The sequence below is a fragment of the Pocillopora verrucosa genome, chromosome 8 (genome assembly GCF_036669915.1).
Source record: "Pocillopora verrucosa isolate sample1 chromosome 8, ASM3666991v2, whole genome shotgun sequence".
Taxonomy (NCBI): Eukaryota; Metazoa; Cnidaria; class Anthozoa; order Scleractinia; family Pocilloporidae; genus Pocillopora; species Pocillopora verrucosa.
Window position 1 is genome coordinate 12,644,515 of NC_089319.1, and position 13,232 is coordinate 12,657,746.

At 38.9% G+C, this 13,232-nt stretch overlaps 2 protein-coding genes across 2 annotated transcripts; one reads left to right on the forward strand and one right to left on the reverse strand.

Annotated features, from left to right (window-relative positions):
• Positions 1 to 1,708: 1,708 nt before the first annotated feature.
• On the reverse strand, positions 1,709 to 2,470 carry LOC136282990 (uncharacterized). The gene is given in 3 exon segments (XM_066171154.1): positions 1,709 to 2,082; positions 2,085 to 2,191; positions 2,193 to 2,470. Coding segments are annotated over 3 exon segments (759 nt in total).
• A 4,873-nt stretch (positions 2,471 to 7,343) lies between these two features.
• On the forward strand, positions 7,344 to 11,444 carry LOC131779973 (substance-P receptor-like). Its single transcript, XM_066171270.1, has 3 exons — positions 7,344 to 7,941; positions 8,437 to 8,663; positions 8,828 to 11,444. The coding sequence occupies exons 1-3, from the start codon at positions 7,902 to 7,904 to the stop codon at positions 9,719 to 9,721; spliced, it is 1,161 nt and encodes a 386-aa protein (XP_066027367.1). The 5' UTR covers positions 7,344 to 7,901; the 3' UTR covers positions 9,722 to 11,444.
• The last annotated feature ends 1,788 nt before the right edge of the window (positions 11,445 to 13,232 follow it).

The following is a 13,232-nucleotide window of genomic DNA, read 5'->3' on the forward strand; positions in this document are numbered from 1 at the left end:
TGTTTTGTGGTAATTCTTACTTACCTTTCCTCGTATCAACATTATCTTTATTCATTTATGATAAAACTGCGGCGAAAAAGCCATAATGTCTCGCCAAAATCGTTTTTTTGAACGTCCAAACAACCTTTTGCCCTACATTCCTTTCTGGCGAGCTGCATTGTTTGCACCGTGGCGATCCCAGAAATCTGTGCGCTAACGCGAGGATCCGATTACTGACAACTTATTCATTTTCCGAGACAGAAAACTCTTTCGTAATCATCAGATCATGAGCGTGAACAAAAATATTTAACATCTGCTCCGGTCGAAGGCAATTTAATCTCCTTGTTTGTTTGCCTCTGGTCATTTCAAACCGATTTTTCAGTGTTTTAGGGACGCTTTTTGTGGCTGCTGCCTTGATGAGGTGGAAGTAAGATTGAGGAATATGAAAGCCGAGAAGGGACTTTGGACTTCAGACTTCAGACTTCAGACTTCAGACCCTGAAGGAGTGGAACGTCGTCAAAGACGTAGGCTAAAGAGACGAAGATAGGTCATCCCCGGGCCAAACTTCTTATTGCACGTTGACGGATGTGTAAGTTTGCACCTTTTGGCTTTTTCGTTCACGGCGCAGTAGACGGCTTCTCAAGGCGAATTCTTTGGTTAGAAGTCAATTCCACAAACAAGAATATCAGAGTTATTGCCTCAAAACTACCTAAATGCAGTTCAACAACTGGGAGGTGTTTCAAGAAGGATGCGCTGACAAATTTGGGCGTCGAGGACGTAACTCTGTGCAAAGAAATGTATGCTGAGAGTTGCACGTCGAACATAGCGAGGGTTTAGAAGAGTTAGTAAGATTGATCAAACCAGATTATTCTACACCCTCAAATGGACGCGAGGATCTTTAATTGAACTCTGAGATTGTCCAATTTCTTAAAATGGATGACTTAATCTGACCGTTGTGGTTTTCTCTCGCCGCATATAACCAGCTTTCGCCCCTCGTCTTGAGTGTTGACTCATGTGGGAAAAGCAAATAACAAGTAAAGATAAAGCAAAAGTTTTATTACTTATATTATGTTGTCTGTATGTTGCATTTTCATGTCCCGTAACAAAGCTATTTCGAGTGCTTCGTTAGGATGTCCAGAAGAGAACAACTTGTCATAACTAGAACATAACTGTATTGATACTGTAACAGAACATAATGTAAATCGTACTGACACTGATATGCAAATGTTGAATGGTCAGTTAGTCTATGGATAGATAATGTACAAAATCGTCGAGTATTAACTAAAAATTTCGACAATAGCATCAAAAATGTTGATTGCCATGGAGGTTCCAGAATCTATGAAAAGTATGGAAAAATGCCGCCTACTTTCTTTTCCGACTAGAAGTTCTTAATCATCTAACTGTGCTTGAGTTGTCATAATTGAAGCTTATTTTTACATAGATTCCACTCGTCAAAACATGTTGTTCAGTTATGCCTTCTTAAAGGCGGGAAAAACGAGGAGAAGGGGAACTGTGGGGAACTGTCGAGGAATGAACGTGGCATTTTTATAACAGATCAGTCAACATCTTACTACGCCATTTCAACTGACTCATGTGTGTCGATGAAGTAACATCTAGACTTTCCTAATACTCCTTCTTACCCAACTAAGCTCTTGCAGCCCTAGTTGTGTCCTTTAACAAAAACATTTCATTATTGAAAAATTCACAAAACATTTCAACGGTTAAACTGCTACAAGCATTTTTCACGCTGACTTATGAGTTCTAAGAACCTTTGCGAAAATTCATTTACAAGGTTAATAGCTCTTGGTCTCATTTCTGTTTCATGCTTGAAACAGTCCACGAGAATACCGCGGAGGGAAGCACCAACTATGTCTGGCAAGAATTCTTGTGAGCGCGGCCATTCTTTCTTCCTCATGATGGCAATAAGTGACTCAACGTTGCTGTCTAAATCATCACTTTTCCTTGCAGCAGCTCCTTCCTTACCTTCCAACAGTTGTTTCCAACATTCTATCTCGGTGAAAAGTTCAACGAGCGTACATGCCAATGACCAGACATCTGAATGGACTGCTGCTTTCTTCCTCTCAAGCAGACATTCAGGGCCATATAAGGGGGAGTTCCTTGGATTGCTGAGCTAGTCGTGCGTGTAAGGGATTGTGCTGACTTCAGTTTGCTCAAACCCATATCGCACAGCTTTGTGATGAGGATTTTCTCGCACATTGGCAGGTTTTATGTCTCTGTGAGGTAGAGGAAGTTTCAATTTATGCAAGTAGGCAACAGCTGACGAAACTTGCTTCCCAACATCAAGCTTATTGCAGCTTTGAATCGTGAAAGTGTTAGAGGTTTCGTCATCGTTGAATAGTAATTCCTCCAAACTTCGCCCCTTGATAAGTTCCGAGACCAGGTAAATAGGATTTTTCAGATATGAGATGGCCATAATTTGCACAATGTTTGGTTGGTGAAGCATACTGTGAATTCGTACTTCCGTTTCCATGACTGTCTGAAGACACTTGGCGTTTCGTAGTTTAACATGCTTCACTGCGACCTCGGTTCCGGCCCACACACCCGTGAACACGACACCAAAGGAACATCTTTCACTGAAAGTTAATTTTTTCCTTCTGCACAACAGGCAGTGGGGTGACGTTCGCCTTAGCACTTGTGTCGGAAGCAAAGACACTTGGAGGTCCCAAATCACTTAAATTGCGAACCAAAACTGGCTCCGACGTAGTCTTTTTTTCCCCGCAGTGCACCTCGATATGGTAATCTACTTACATCATCCATGTTGGTACACAACAACAAAGAATGAAAAATTGGAAGACTGGTACCCAGGGTCTGAAGTCCGAATTCTGAAGTCCAAAGAAGTCTTAAGTCTCAAGTCTGAAGTCTCAATTCTGAAGAAGTCTGAAGTCTGAAGTCTGAATTCTGAATTCTGAGTTCTGAATTCTGAATTCTGAATTCGTACTTCCGTTTCCTACAAAAAAAAATTCTGAATTCTGAATTCTGAATTCTGAAGTCTGAAAGTCTGAGGTCCGAAATCCCTTTTCGGCTTTCATACATATATCATTGGACATTTTACCAAAAAAAGACGTTTATAACTTTATAACCTGACCCAATTTAAAGCCTCAAAGAACCTTATTGCGCAAAAAATTACGTAAATAATACAACTGCATGGATATTAAAATACCAGAGCTGAGCTTCTGCTTACAACAAAAAATGCTGTCATACGGAGGCTAGCAAAATTTGTTTTAAAAAGTGACCAAAGGAAAAAATTGGGCAGGAAATGTAGCTTTCAATTAAAAAGAAATTCGTCTAAAAGGAATTGAAAGTGAGTTTTTTTCTAACTGTTATACTGAAGATCATTTCTAAGTAATGTAGAGGGTCGTAGCCAAGTATAGTACCCAAATAACTAAAACCTCTGTGTTTGATTTAGTTTGATCAGATCGCCGAACACACAATCGCACTTAGTCGAAGGATTGTTTTAAAAGAAATTCGTCTAAAATCGATTGATAATGAGTTCTTTCGTTCTGTTACGCCGGAGATCATTGAGGAGAGTCATAGCCGAGAAAAGTACTCGAATAACATTGAAATGGTTCGAATCTATCAATTTTGATTGGCGACGCGAGGAACAAATATCACTTTCAGAATTGGTCACGATCAACTGGTGAGGATATATTAAAACAAACGTTGCACAATTCTAACCCCGTTCTTGTGACACATCATCTCATCTGCAGCAGCACTTTGTAAAATTTGTATTGTCATGAAATAGCCAAGGAATCGAATTTAGTTTAATAGCGAAGCGCATATGTTTCTAACTTACCCTTGGGAAGAAGTGGATCTCTTGCCAGTCTTTCTCATTTGAAGGAGCCAAATGACATTTTCCATCTCCTACTTTTAATTTTCCGATGCTTTCCTCTTATGATTTGTTTCTCGCGGTCGACGCCATTTCGAAACTGCCTTAGTACGGCCGGAGTTGAATGTATTAGCTATAAGAGGGTCTCCCGGGGTCTCTGGGGTTAACCGACTTATGACAGAGGACGAAAAATAGATTTGACCACCAACAAAACGAAAAAACAAATACTTAATGCCGACAAGTAACTGACTTACCGACAATCGACATAGTCTAACATTATCACTCTTTTTTATTCAGAGAGAAGAGTATTCTAGCTTAGGCGTGGAGGAATGTCTGAATGAGGTTAATCGACCTGCGACAAAGGCGAAAAGTATAGCTGACTACCAACAAAACGCTGAAAAAAATTACCGATCAGCGACAAATAAATACTAACCGACAACCGGCACAGTCCAAAATTATCGATATTTGGATTCAGGAAAATAGGAGCAAACAGCCACATTATGGGTATTTTTTTGAAGGCAGATTTCAAAAGCTCTTATGTCTCGGTTTGCACTGAAATTGCTTTGCCTTTCTCTTTCAAAAGCTTCTGCAATTTTCTTTCAAATTTAACTGTCACAATTTTCATTGTGAAAAGGCTAAGGTATTATTGATAAATGTAGCAAATCGACTTTCGTTTTAGATATCGACCCTCAATCAACCTCTCAGATTAAACAAACAAACAAAGTTTTGCGAAAGGCTTGAAGTACTTTGGCAATGAAACTCTTCAACTAAAGAATAAATAACTGAGAGGCAGCCTTACGACACGCTTCACACCGCAGAACACTGATAAAATCTGTTAGCTGCTGTTCTCGCTTCATTTTCATTGCAGAAAAATTTGTTTATCTCTTTCAGATTATCAGTCGCTGACGTTCATGTCCTTTTACTTATTTTACACGATCAAATATGTCACATCACGGCTATCAAACATTTATTGGCCAACAGCAGCCAATATACCGTGGGAAAAAGTAAGATAAAATTTATTCCTTTTCCAAACAGGTGCCTTTGCATATATGTTCGTGCGTTTTTTTTTTTTTTTTAATTTTTTTAAAATTCATTTATTCTTGTTGATTTAATTCGAAGCGGATGTTCATCAATAGATTGAGGATGTCGAAAGGTAAATTATTCAAACTCTTCGATCTACAGTCGACTCTCGCGCTGCGGACACCTCGCTATTACGGACACCACCCATTAGGGGACAAAAGCCAGACCCCCGGCGAAACGCACATTAAAGACTCTCGCTGTTACGAAAACCTCGCTTCGTCCAAAATCCTGATAATATAAAGCGACATTACGATAAAGGAAAATAAGGAACCCATTTTTCAATTGGGTGCGAACTTGAGAATTTCCTGCTTGCAGCCGGATCTTTTTCAAATTCGTGAAGCCATGTTAGAAACTTAATGCAGGCTCAGAAACATATTATTTCATATGTTTAGAGAAAACCAATATTTTTCTCTCGCGTACCCCGCCATTTCGGACTCTCGCTTATGGACACTAAATCTCCCCCCCCCCCCTCCCTCCCCCCGAGGTTGTCTGCAATAACCGCGGTAGTCGACAGTACTATTAAATCCATTAATCAAGCTTGCTTTTCCCAATCAATTATCAACATGAAAAGTCAACCATTCAAGCTGGATGCAGCTTCAAGTGTACTTAAGGTTTTTCAAAGAGCAACTTTTACAGTGTAGACGAAGTGTCGAACGCCTTTTAATACAAGAAAGAAGACGGTAAAGAGTGTTAAAAAACTCGTGCAGTTCTTCCTAACATCTTACCAGGTAACGAGACCTCGGTTGTTTCTCGCAACTTCGCTCCATGTCATGATGTGATAGGCGACAACGAGGGGCTTTCTTTAAAATAGATCTTGATTATGTCATTCTTTAGTCTGTCCACCGCTGTATGTTTTGTTTCAGTCAACTAAGCGAGAAGCCCAAAGTGAGCGCGCGATGGTCTGTAAGAAAACAGAAGTCCGTCAACTTATTAGTCGAGCTTCTGATAATTAATACCATGAGAGTCGCACGAACATATGAAACATGTTTTTAAATCCAGGGATATGTCATACACCGCTTTCAATTCTATTTTCTGTTATATCTAGTTAAATACGAAAGAAACAAGTCAGTGAGTGAATTTTTACATTCTCGGTTGCGCCAAAGGCCATTCTTTGTAAGCGAAACTGCATGGGTTAAAAACCCTGAGGCTCTATTACCATCACAAGTGGCGCTTGCATTACCACATTTTCATCGTTCTTTGAACCTTTATCAACAGTAGTTGAACTCTTCGTGACGTTTTGTTTCAGACCATCTCTTCACTTGTGACAACATTTGGTCTCAAGCGAGCAGTTTTCCTCGCAAGAAGAAAGTTTCGAAAGGGAAACAATATGGCTTCACAATCGTGGTCCAGATTCCGCGGCAAATTTTATGAATAAGCATTAAATCATATTTTTTTTTTGAAGCAATTTCTTCTTTTATACGCAGCAACTTCATCACTGCAGCAAATGTTTACAATTGCGACAACTTTTATTTTCACAACAACTTTTTTAATTTGCAGAAAGGTTTTCGTTAATTTGTAGCACCTAAAAAACTGCCACAAGTTTCAAGGTTCAACACATTTCATTTTTTTGTGAACAAATAGCAATAACTTTTAAGTTTGCGACATGTGCCCTGTGGCAGCAGCCAACATACCATGGGAAAAAATAAGATAAAATTTATTCCTTTTCCAAACAGGTGCCTTTGCATATATGTTCGTGTGTTTTTCCTTTTTTTTTTTTTTTTAATTCATTTATTCTTGTTGATTTAATTCGAAGCAGATGTTCATCAATAGATTGAGGATGTCGAAAGGTAAATTATTCAAACTCTTCGATCTACAGTCGACTCTCGCGCTGCGGACACCTTGCTATTACGGACACCACCCATTAGGGGACAAAAGCCAGACCCCCGGCGAAACGCACATTAAAGACTCTTGCTGTTACGAAAATCTCGCTTCGTCCAAATCCTGACTCACATAATATAAAGCGACATTACGATAAAGAAAAACAATGAACCCATTTTTCAATTGGGTGCGAACTTGAGAATTTCCTGAAACAAATAGCAATAACTTTTAAGTTTGCGACATGTGCCCTGTGGTCCACCGTTATGTAAATTTCTTCCAGATTAGCACGCCTATTTTGAGGGTCTTTTTGGGGGATAGCTTTGACGGTTGATCGGTTGATGGTTAATTTTTTTCAGTGGATTTTTACAGTTGACAGTTAATTTTTAACGCCTCTGACGGTTGACGGTTAAATTTCAGAGCCTTTCATGGTTGACAATTATAAAAAGATGATTTCCCTGAATGTTAAATTAGCATCTTGCGCACCTTTAGGATTTCCTTTCTTTAAAATATTTCGTAAGAATCTCGCACACTTCTAGGATTCTCATTCATTCGATTGGAATTTTAGTGTTTCCCCTACTTTTAGCACTTTTAGCACTTTTAGCACGGGTTAACGATAAAAACGCCGTTGATCTCCAAGGAATCACTAATATGCTGGCAAAAACTCCCATTGAGGAGTTGAACAATAAAATCTATCGGCAGATTTCATGACACTCGAAATGATCTGAGCGGGATCTCAGTTCTTGTCGAAAGGCAGTAGTTGTGCGTAGTTCAGTGTACAAAGACAAGTATTGACTTATTAGCTTATTTATTAAAATGTTTTCAAACTGCCGGTTTTATAGGAGAAAATGACGGTGAGAGTGATGGGCTCCTAAAACAGATAGGATTGTTTTCTTTACTCTACGGTTCTATGAAAAGATGTAAAGACCAAAAGTGTTCGTCAATGAATCAAAAAACAGTTGGGAACAATTCACAATATTTTGCTGAGTGCGAAGAACGAGAACCACCTAATCGCTGCGTAACTGATTTTGAGGTTAAAGAAATATGCTTCACTTTGGACCGTTAATTTATTATGAAAATTATCTTTGTGGATTAATTTGGAACATTATTCTCAGCTTTGTTTCAGGTTTAAACCACAGTAAAACGACGGTTAAAGCTTTCGATCACTCAGTGAGTGGCAATGAGTGGCATGGTGGCAGTAAATAATTCTTCTATTGCAGGTACGTTTTCATGTCTTATTAGTCTGAAGATATTTGTTTTGGCACGTTTTGAATAAACAAGAATTCTTAATGTTACCATGGTTGCCTCTGCGTGAGTTAAAGTCAACAGAAGTGACGTGTTTTTGCGACACGTGCGCAAAGCCATCTGGTACAAACCACATGGTATTAGTAGGGCATTCAGATAAGTAGGCGTGAGTTATACGAAGCGCCTCACCCGAGCAAAGAGTCATCAAAGTAAGAAATCACAGATGCCTGTCTGCCCTCACGCGCTGTTACTGAGGAACTCTCTTACATCGGATGAGAGGTTTTCTCCTACAATTGGGCAAAAGGGGGGAGGAAACTGGGGAAGGGTCTATTTCCGCTTTCCTCTTTTATTGGACAGCGTCATTATTTAGGATTGGCTAGGGTTAAGTTAGCTTCTTATCACATTATCTGTCATAATAATATAGGAAATCTCAAAATAAAAGGCGATGTATTCCCCTTTTCTTTCCTCAGGTGTGGCAAACTTAAATTCATCAGTTGTCAACAATTACTTTCCTGCGAGCGGTGCTGTATGGATAACTATGGCATATGTGGTTATCTTCGTCTTCGGCTTCTTTGGTAACATCTGTATCATTTACATTGTGGTTTCTCGTGAACAGATGAGGACTAAATTCAATTTCTTAATTGTAAATATGGCAGTTGGAGATCTACTTGTTTCTCTCTTCGTTATGCCGTTCGAGGTGAGTAACAATTTTTCAATTGTTAAGGGTTAATTCATTGTTTAGTTTCGTTATGCAAAACGTTCTCACTCACTCCAAGTAGTATAACACATTTTTTATTTCCCACGCTATTAGGTCGTGTTGTCAATGGAATACCTATCTTTAGTACCTCCCTGTCTTTGTAGGTGAAATATCTTTACATTGGCCTGGCATGGATTCCAGGGGCAATGGGAAAAGTCACGTGCAAGCTTGTTGGGTTCCTGGGGATCTTGTCAGTCGCTGTCAGCATCATAACACTTGTCTTCATTACAGTGGATCGTTACTTCGCCATTCTTCATCCACTTCGAGATATGCGTTTCATTCGAAACACAAAACTAGTCACTTCTGTGATATGGATCTCGTCTTCCCTGTTTTTCTTGCTGTATCTCTTGCTTTATGACGTTGTAAAGAGTGCTGACGGCTTTCAATGGAAATGCGGAATGGTTTGGAATTTATTTTCCTCAGACATAAGTGTCCAGGTTTCTATCGCCAGAGCCTATTTCATGACCATGTTCTTGATACTGTATTTGGTTCCTCTTGTTGTCATAGCATGGGTTCATATTCTTATTGGTCGACATGTTTGTTCACGCCAGATCCCAGGGGAGCTGACAGCCCATCAGCGACATCAAAATGAACTGTCCAAGCGCAAGGTACTACGCATGATCATCATCGTGGTGGTGACGTTTGCGCTGTGTTGGTTGCCAGCTCACATCCAGCATTTACTGTTTTCCTATTTTACCAACACTTATAGAGCTTTGCTCAAAGTTAAACATCTGGAATCCAGTTTATATTTTCTAGCACACGCCAATAGTGCCATAAATCCTTGTTTGTTTATTGGTTTAAACCAAAGATTCAACAATGAGTTCAGGGGAATTCTCAGATGTCTTTTTTGCCGAAATCCCGTTCCCACGAGAAGAAGCATCGGCACAGAGCCACCCGTTGTTCTAACTCGCGTACGAAAGACTGTACGTCAATGTGGTAACACTGTTATCCCTCTTCGCAATCAACAGCGTCCACGGTCTCAGAGCTGTATGTTTTGAATCTTCAATTTTTTGCCACGAGTTAGATAATACGATAAAAACCTATCAAAACCATTAAGATTGATATTTTAGAAATTTAACCATGGCTGATCTGTTCTCAGTAGTGCTTGTATTGTTCTATAAACGAAAGAAAAAGCGTCATATCTGATAAGCCAAACTAGGGAAAAAATTGCATAGAAAAATTTCATAATATATGCGAAAAGCTTCATTTACTTGGTAGGACGTTAGACCACGTTCGACCAGTGTGCTTTGCGCGCAGTTGTTCTTGTTATTATACGGGAACTCATTACTGTTTCTCAGAAACAGTGCTTACTAAAGTGGCCGTAGTGTTTGTCAGTATTTCCATGCTAAAAATAGAACAAGGTATTATCAACCAAAGCACAACTAAACCGTCAATTTGGAAGAGGTATAATGACTACGTTTCTGTCTGTGGAAAGCAACCAAAGACTTTGACTGTGTCACGATAAAATTTATTTGATCCTCCCCTCCCTCTACGGCCCTGTAGTATTCTACTGATTCCCCCCTTGTTGGCAGTCAATCAACGATAGTCTCCCCTTTATACTCTGTTAGTGACCACCGATATCCCCTGTGTTCCCCCAGAAATCCACGTGATCCCCCCAAGTCCTCCAACTCCCCTCCCCCTACGTTTGTGAGAATGTATGAAATGAATCTAATCTAATCTTATTTTATAAACCACTGCGTGAATGATGTCGTAGTTCTTTCGTGTTTTAATGTTACAAGGTGTCAAACACTGAAAATCAAGCTTGTACTCATTCCTTAATCTGCGAACAAAGTCAATGATAGTGCTAAACGATAAAAATGGGACTATATTTAATCTGAAATATCGTAAGGGTTTCCTTATATTGGTGTCGGGAAAAGGAGTGGAAATATTATATTACTTTAAACCATTCCTGCAGGGGATTATAAAAAGGCAGGTTGATTACTTCTTATTCCTTTTGGAAGCCTTATCTTAAAGGTAGAGTTTGGTTACGTTTTCCTCGTTATGATAGTGAAGTTGACATAGAAACAGTTGCTCAGTTTCTACGGTAATTAGAACTTGTGATAGTGTCTTGGGAAAGCTATGTTATTAATTAAGTTAATTTGTTAGTTCAGGAAGAGTGAATCTCTCTGGTAAAAGGTCACGTTCGACACCTCTCGTTCTTAAAGGTGTAAACGTGTGATACCTGCATGTTTTGCAATTAGAAAGTTATTACGACTAGCACGTAGCAACTTGGGGGCGGTACTTGTGAACGCCCCTTCTTTTCCAACTTTTGTAATCATGATGTTGTTATGTAACGGTCTTCTAAGGAAATTTTCTCTTAAGATACCCCTTTAGATGTGAATAATATCCCGTCAGTAGGATAGTTATGATTTTTATATTACCAATCTCGTTTCTGTTCTGGCCGATCTCAACTGTAAGAATAAGAAATTTAAGGTAGAAGATAATTTTGTAACTGCGCAAATAACTCGAAGGCGCATACCTAGTAAGCAGAAACTGTCATACGTCATCTAACGTGATTCGCCGGCTGAGATGGAACGATGACGATACAAGAAGATTGACAGCTTAATAGTGTCATCTGCAGTGTCACTTTTATAAACGGTGACCCTCGCTTTTCCCATTAGATAGGAGTTAGTCCCCGTTGTTACAACTTGAGAAGAAAAGAGATTACAGAAGAATCAACCAAACCAACAACGAGTGTTAGAGAATTTACTTCTAACAGTAGTTGTTTATCTAATATTAAACAACGCATCTTTTCAATAGAAACTTAGTAACGGAATATATTTCCGATTCCGTTTTATTTTTTGGAGCCTTACACACACCAGATCTTCGTGCAACACTTAGATATTTTCTGTAGAGATTGGGCAGTAGTAGAAAGTTGCCTTTTTTTCTACCTTTTTTTTCTTTATCATAAACGTGTAAATGAACGTTCACTCTTCTATGAACCTCGCATATCCGGTCAAACATACCCCATAAAATTTCAACTTTCAGTTACTCCAATAGCCTGAAAAAACAATCTATGGCCTATTTCAAATCTTTACCAATGGGACCTCTGTTTCTACATGCGCTAAAGGCTATACAACTGGTAATACAGTCAATAATAACTAACCCAGTGCTCATGTTGATTGTCAACTGAATAGGAGAATCACGGCAGTGGCCATAACAGACATCATCGCGACCTGATTAACTCACGGCCGTTAGTTAAGGCGAGTACGAGTGTGCTCTAACGTACAAACAAACAATACGCGTGGGCCGCACGCAAGATAGTTAAAGATATCTTTTAGAACAATGTTTGATTTAAAAAAAAACTGCAAAATTAATCGTATTTTCCGTAAAAGGGGAACATCGAAGCTTATTAAAACAAATCAATTAAGAGAAAAAGATATGCTTTTAACTGACATCATAACGATTGCAACTCTACGCGCACACCCCTTTCTTCCTCAAAACCACCCTAAAACGCAACCAAACTAAATCAAGACTCCAGGAAAAATACTGCTCGAAGCTAACCCTGAAGTTTGTACTTCGCGATGGCGACTTACTTAGTTGTTCTTAGTGGTTCTAACGAGGCGATCGCGATAGATGATTAAATACGAATTTTAAAAGAAGCAGTATCCCTAACAGTGGTGCGTTGCATTGCTGTTCGAACAACCAACTTCTTTCAAACTTTGCCCATAAATCTGTCAGAATCACAAGGTAATGGAGACCACCTTAGTTTTTGAAAATTTTTCAAGATAAATTTTTTCTAAGCGAAAATCGCTTCAGCCCTTAAAGGCCTATTGTTAACAGCGCCGACCTTAAGCAATGAAATAAATTCAAAATTCCCATGAAGGCAATGCAGTTCTTGAGTAAAGCTCTAATAAACAATTATTTTCATCTTTTCAAATTTTTAATGATTCTGGGCAGACTACTGTACTGTAAGTGGATGCCAGATGAAGTAGGGGCTGCGCACTTTTCAAAGCTTTTAGTCATGGAACCACGACAGCGCAATGAAGGCCTAGGAACCTTGTACGATTTGTTAAATATTTTCAAGAACAGTTGTCACAATTGATTTTCAATCAGCAAATACTTAATAGCATTTGAAAGTAGTATTAGCAGTGGTAGTTTTGGTTTTTTAAATCTATCTTTGGGCTGTATGTAAATTTGATGAATTTTGAAGGTGTGGAAGGTACAGGTACATGTTCCCAATTATTTTTCATTATTTTCATCGTAAATACTTTCGTTTTCATTTTCATCTCCATTTCAAAGATCTCCATTTTCTTTCTCATTCCCTCTATAATTATTTATTACAATTGAATAAAAAGGCAACGATTCAGAGGGGGGATATTTATATAGAGAGTGCAGTAAATATCAGCTCATATTTGTGTCCGCGGAGGAAGTTTTGTCGAAGCCATTTCTTTCCTGGCTGAAAAAAACTGCCTCACTGTTTCACTCATCGGCTCTAAGTGTGTTTGTTTTTGTCGGAAGACGGTGCTTTCTGTTTTTTTATTTTTTTAATTGGTTATCTGCTCATTT

Coding starts and splice junctions, on each gene's coding strand:
- LOC131779973 (XM_066171270.1), top strand. CDS start 7,902: ATGAGTGGCATGGTGGCAGTAAATAATTCTTCTATTGCAG. Junction 7,942..8,436: donor AAATAATTCTTCTATTGCAG/GTACGTTTTCAT, acceptor TTCTTTCCTCAG/GTGTGGCAAACTTAAATTCA. Junction 8,664..8,827: donor TCTTCGTTATGCCGTTCGAG/GTGAGTAACAAT, acceptor CTGTCTTTGTAG/GTGAAATATCTTTACATTGG.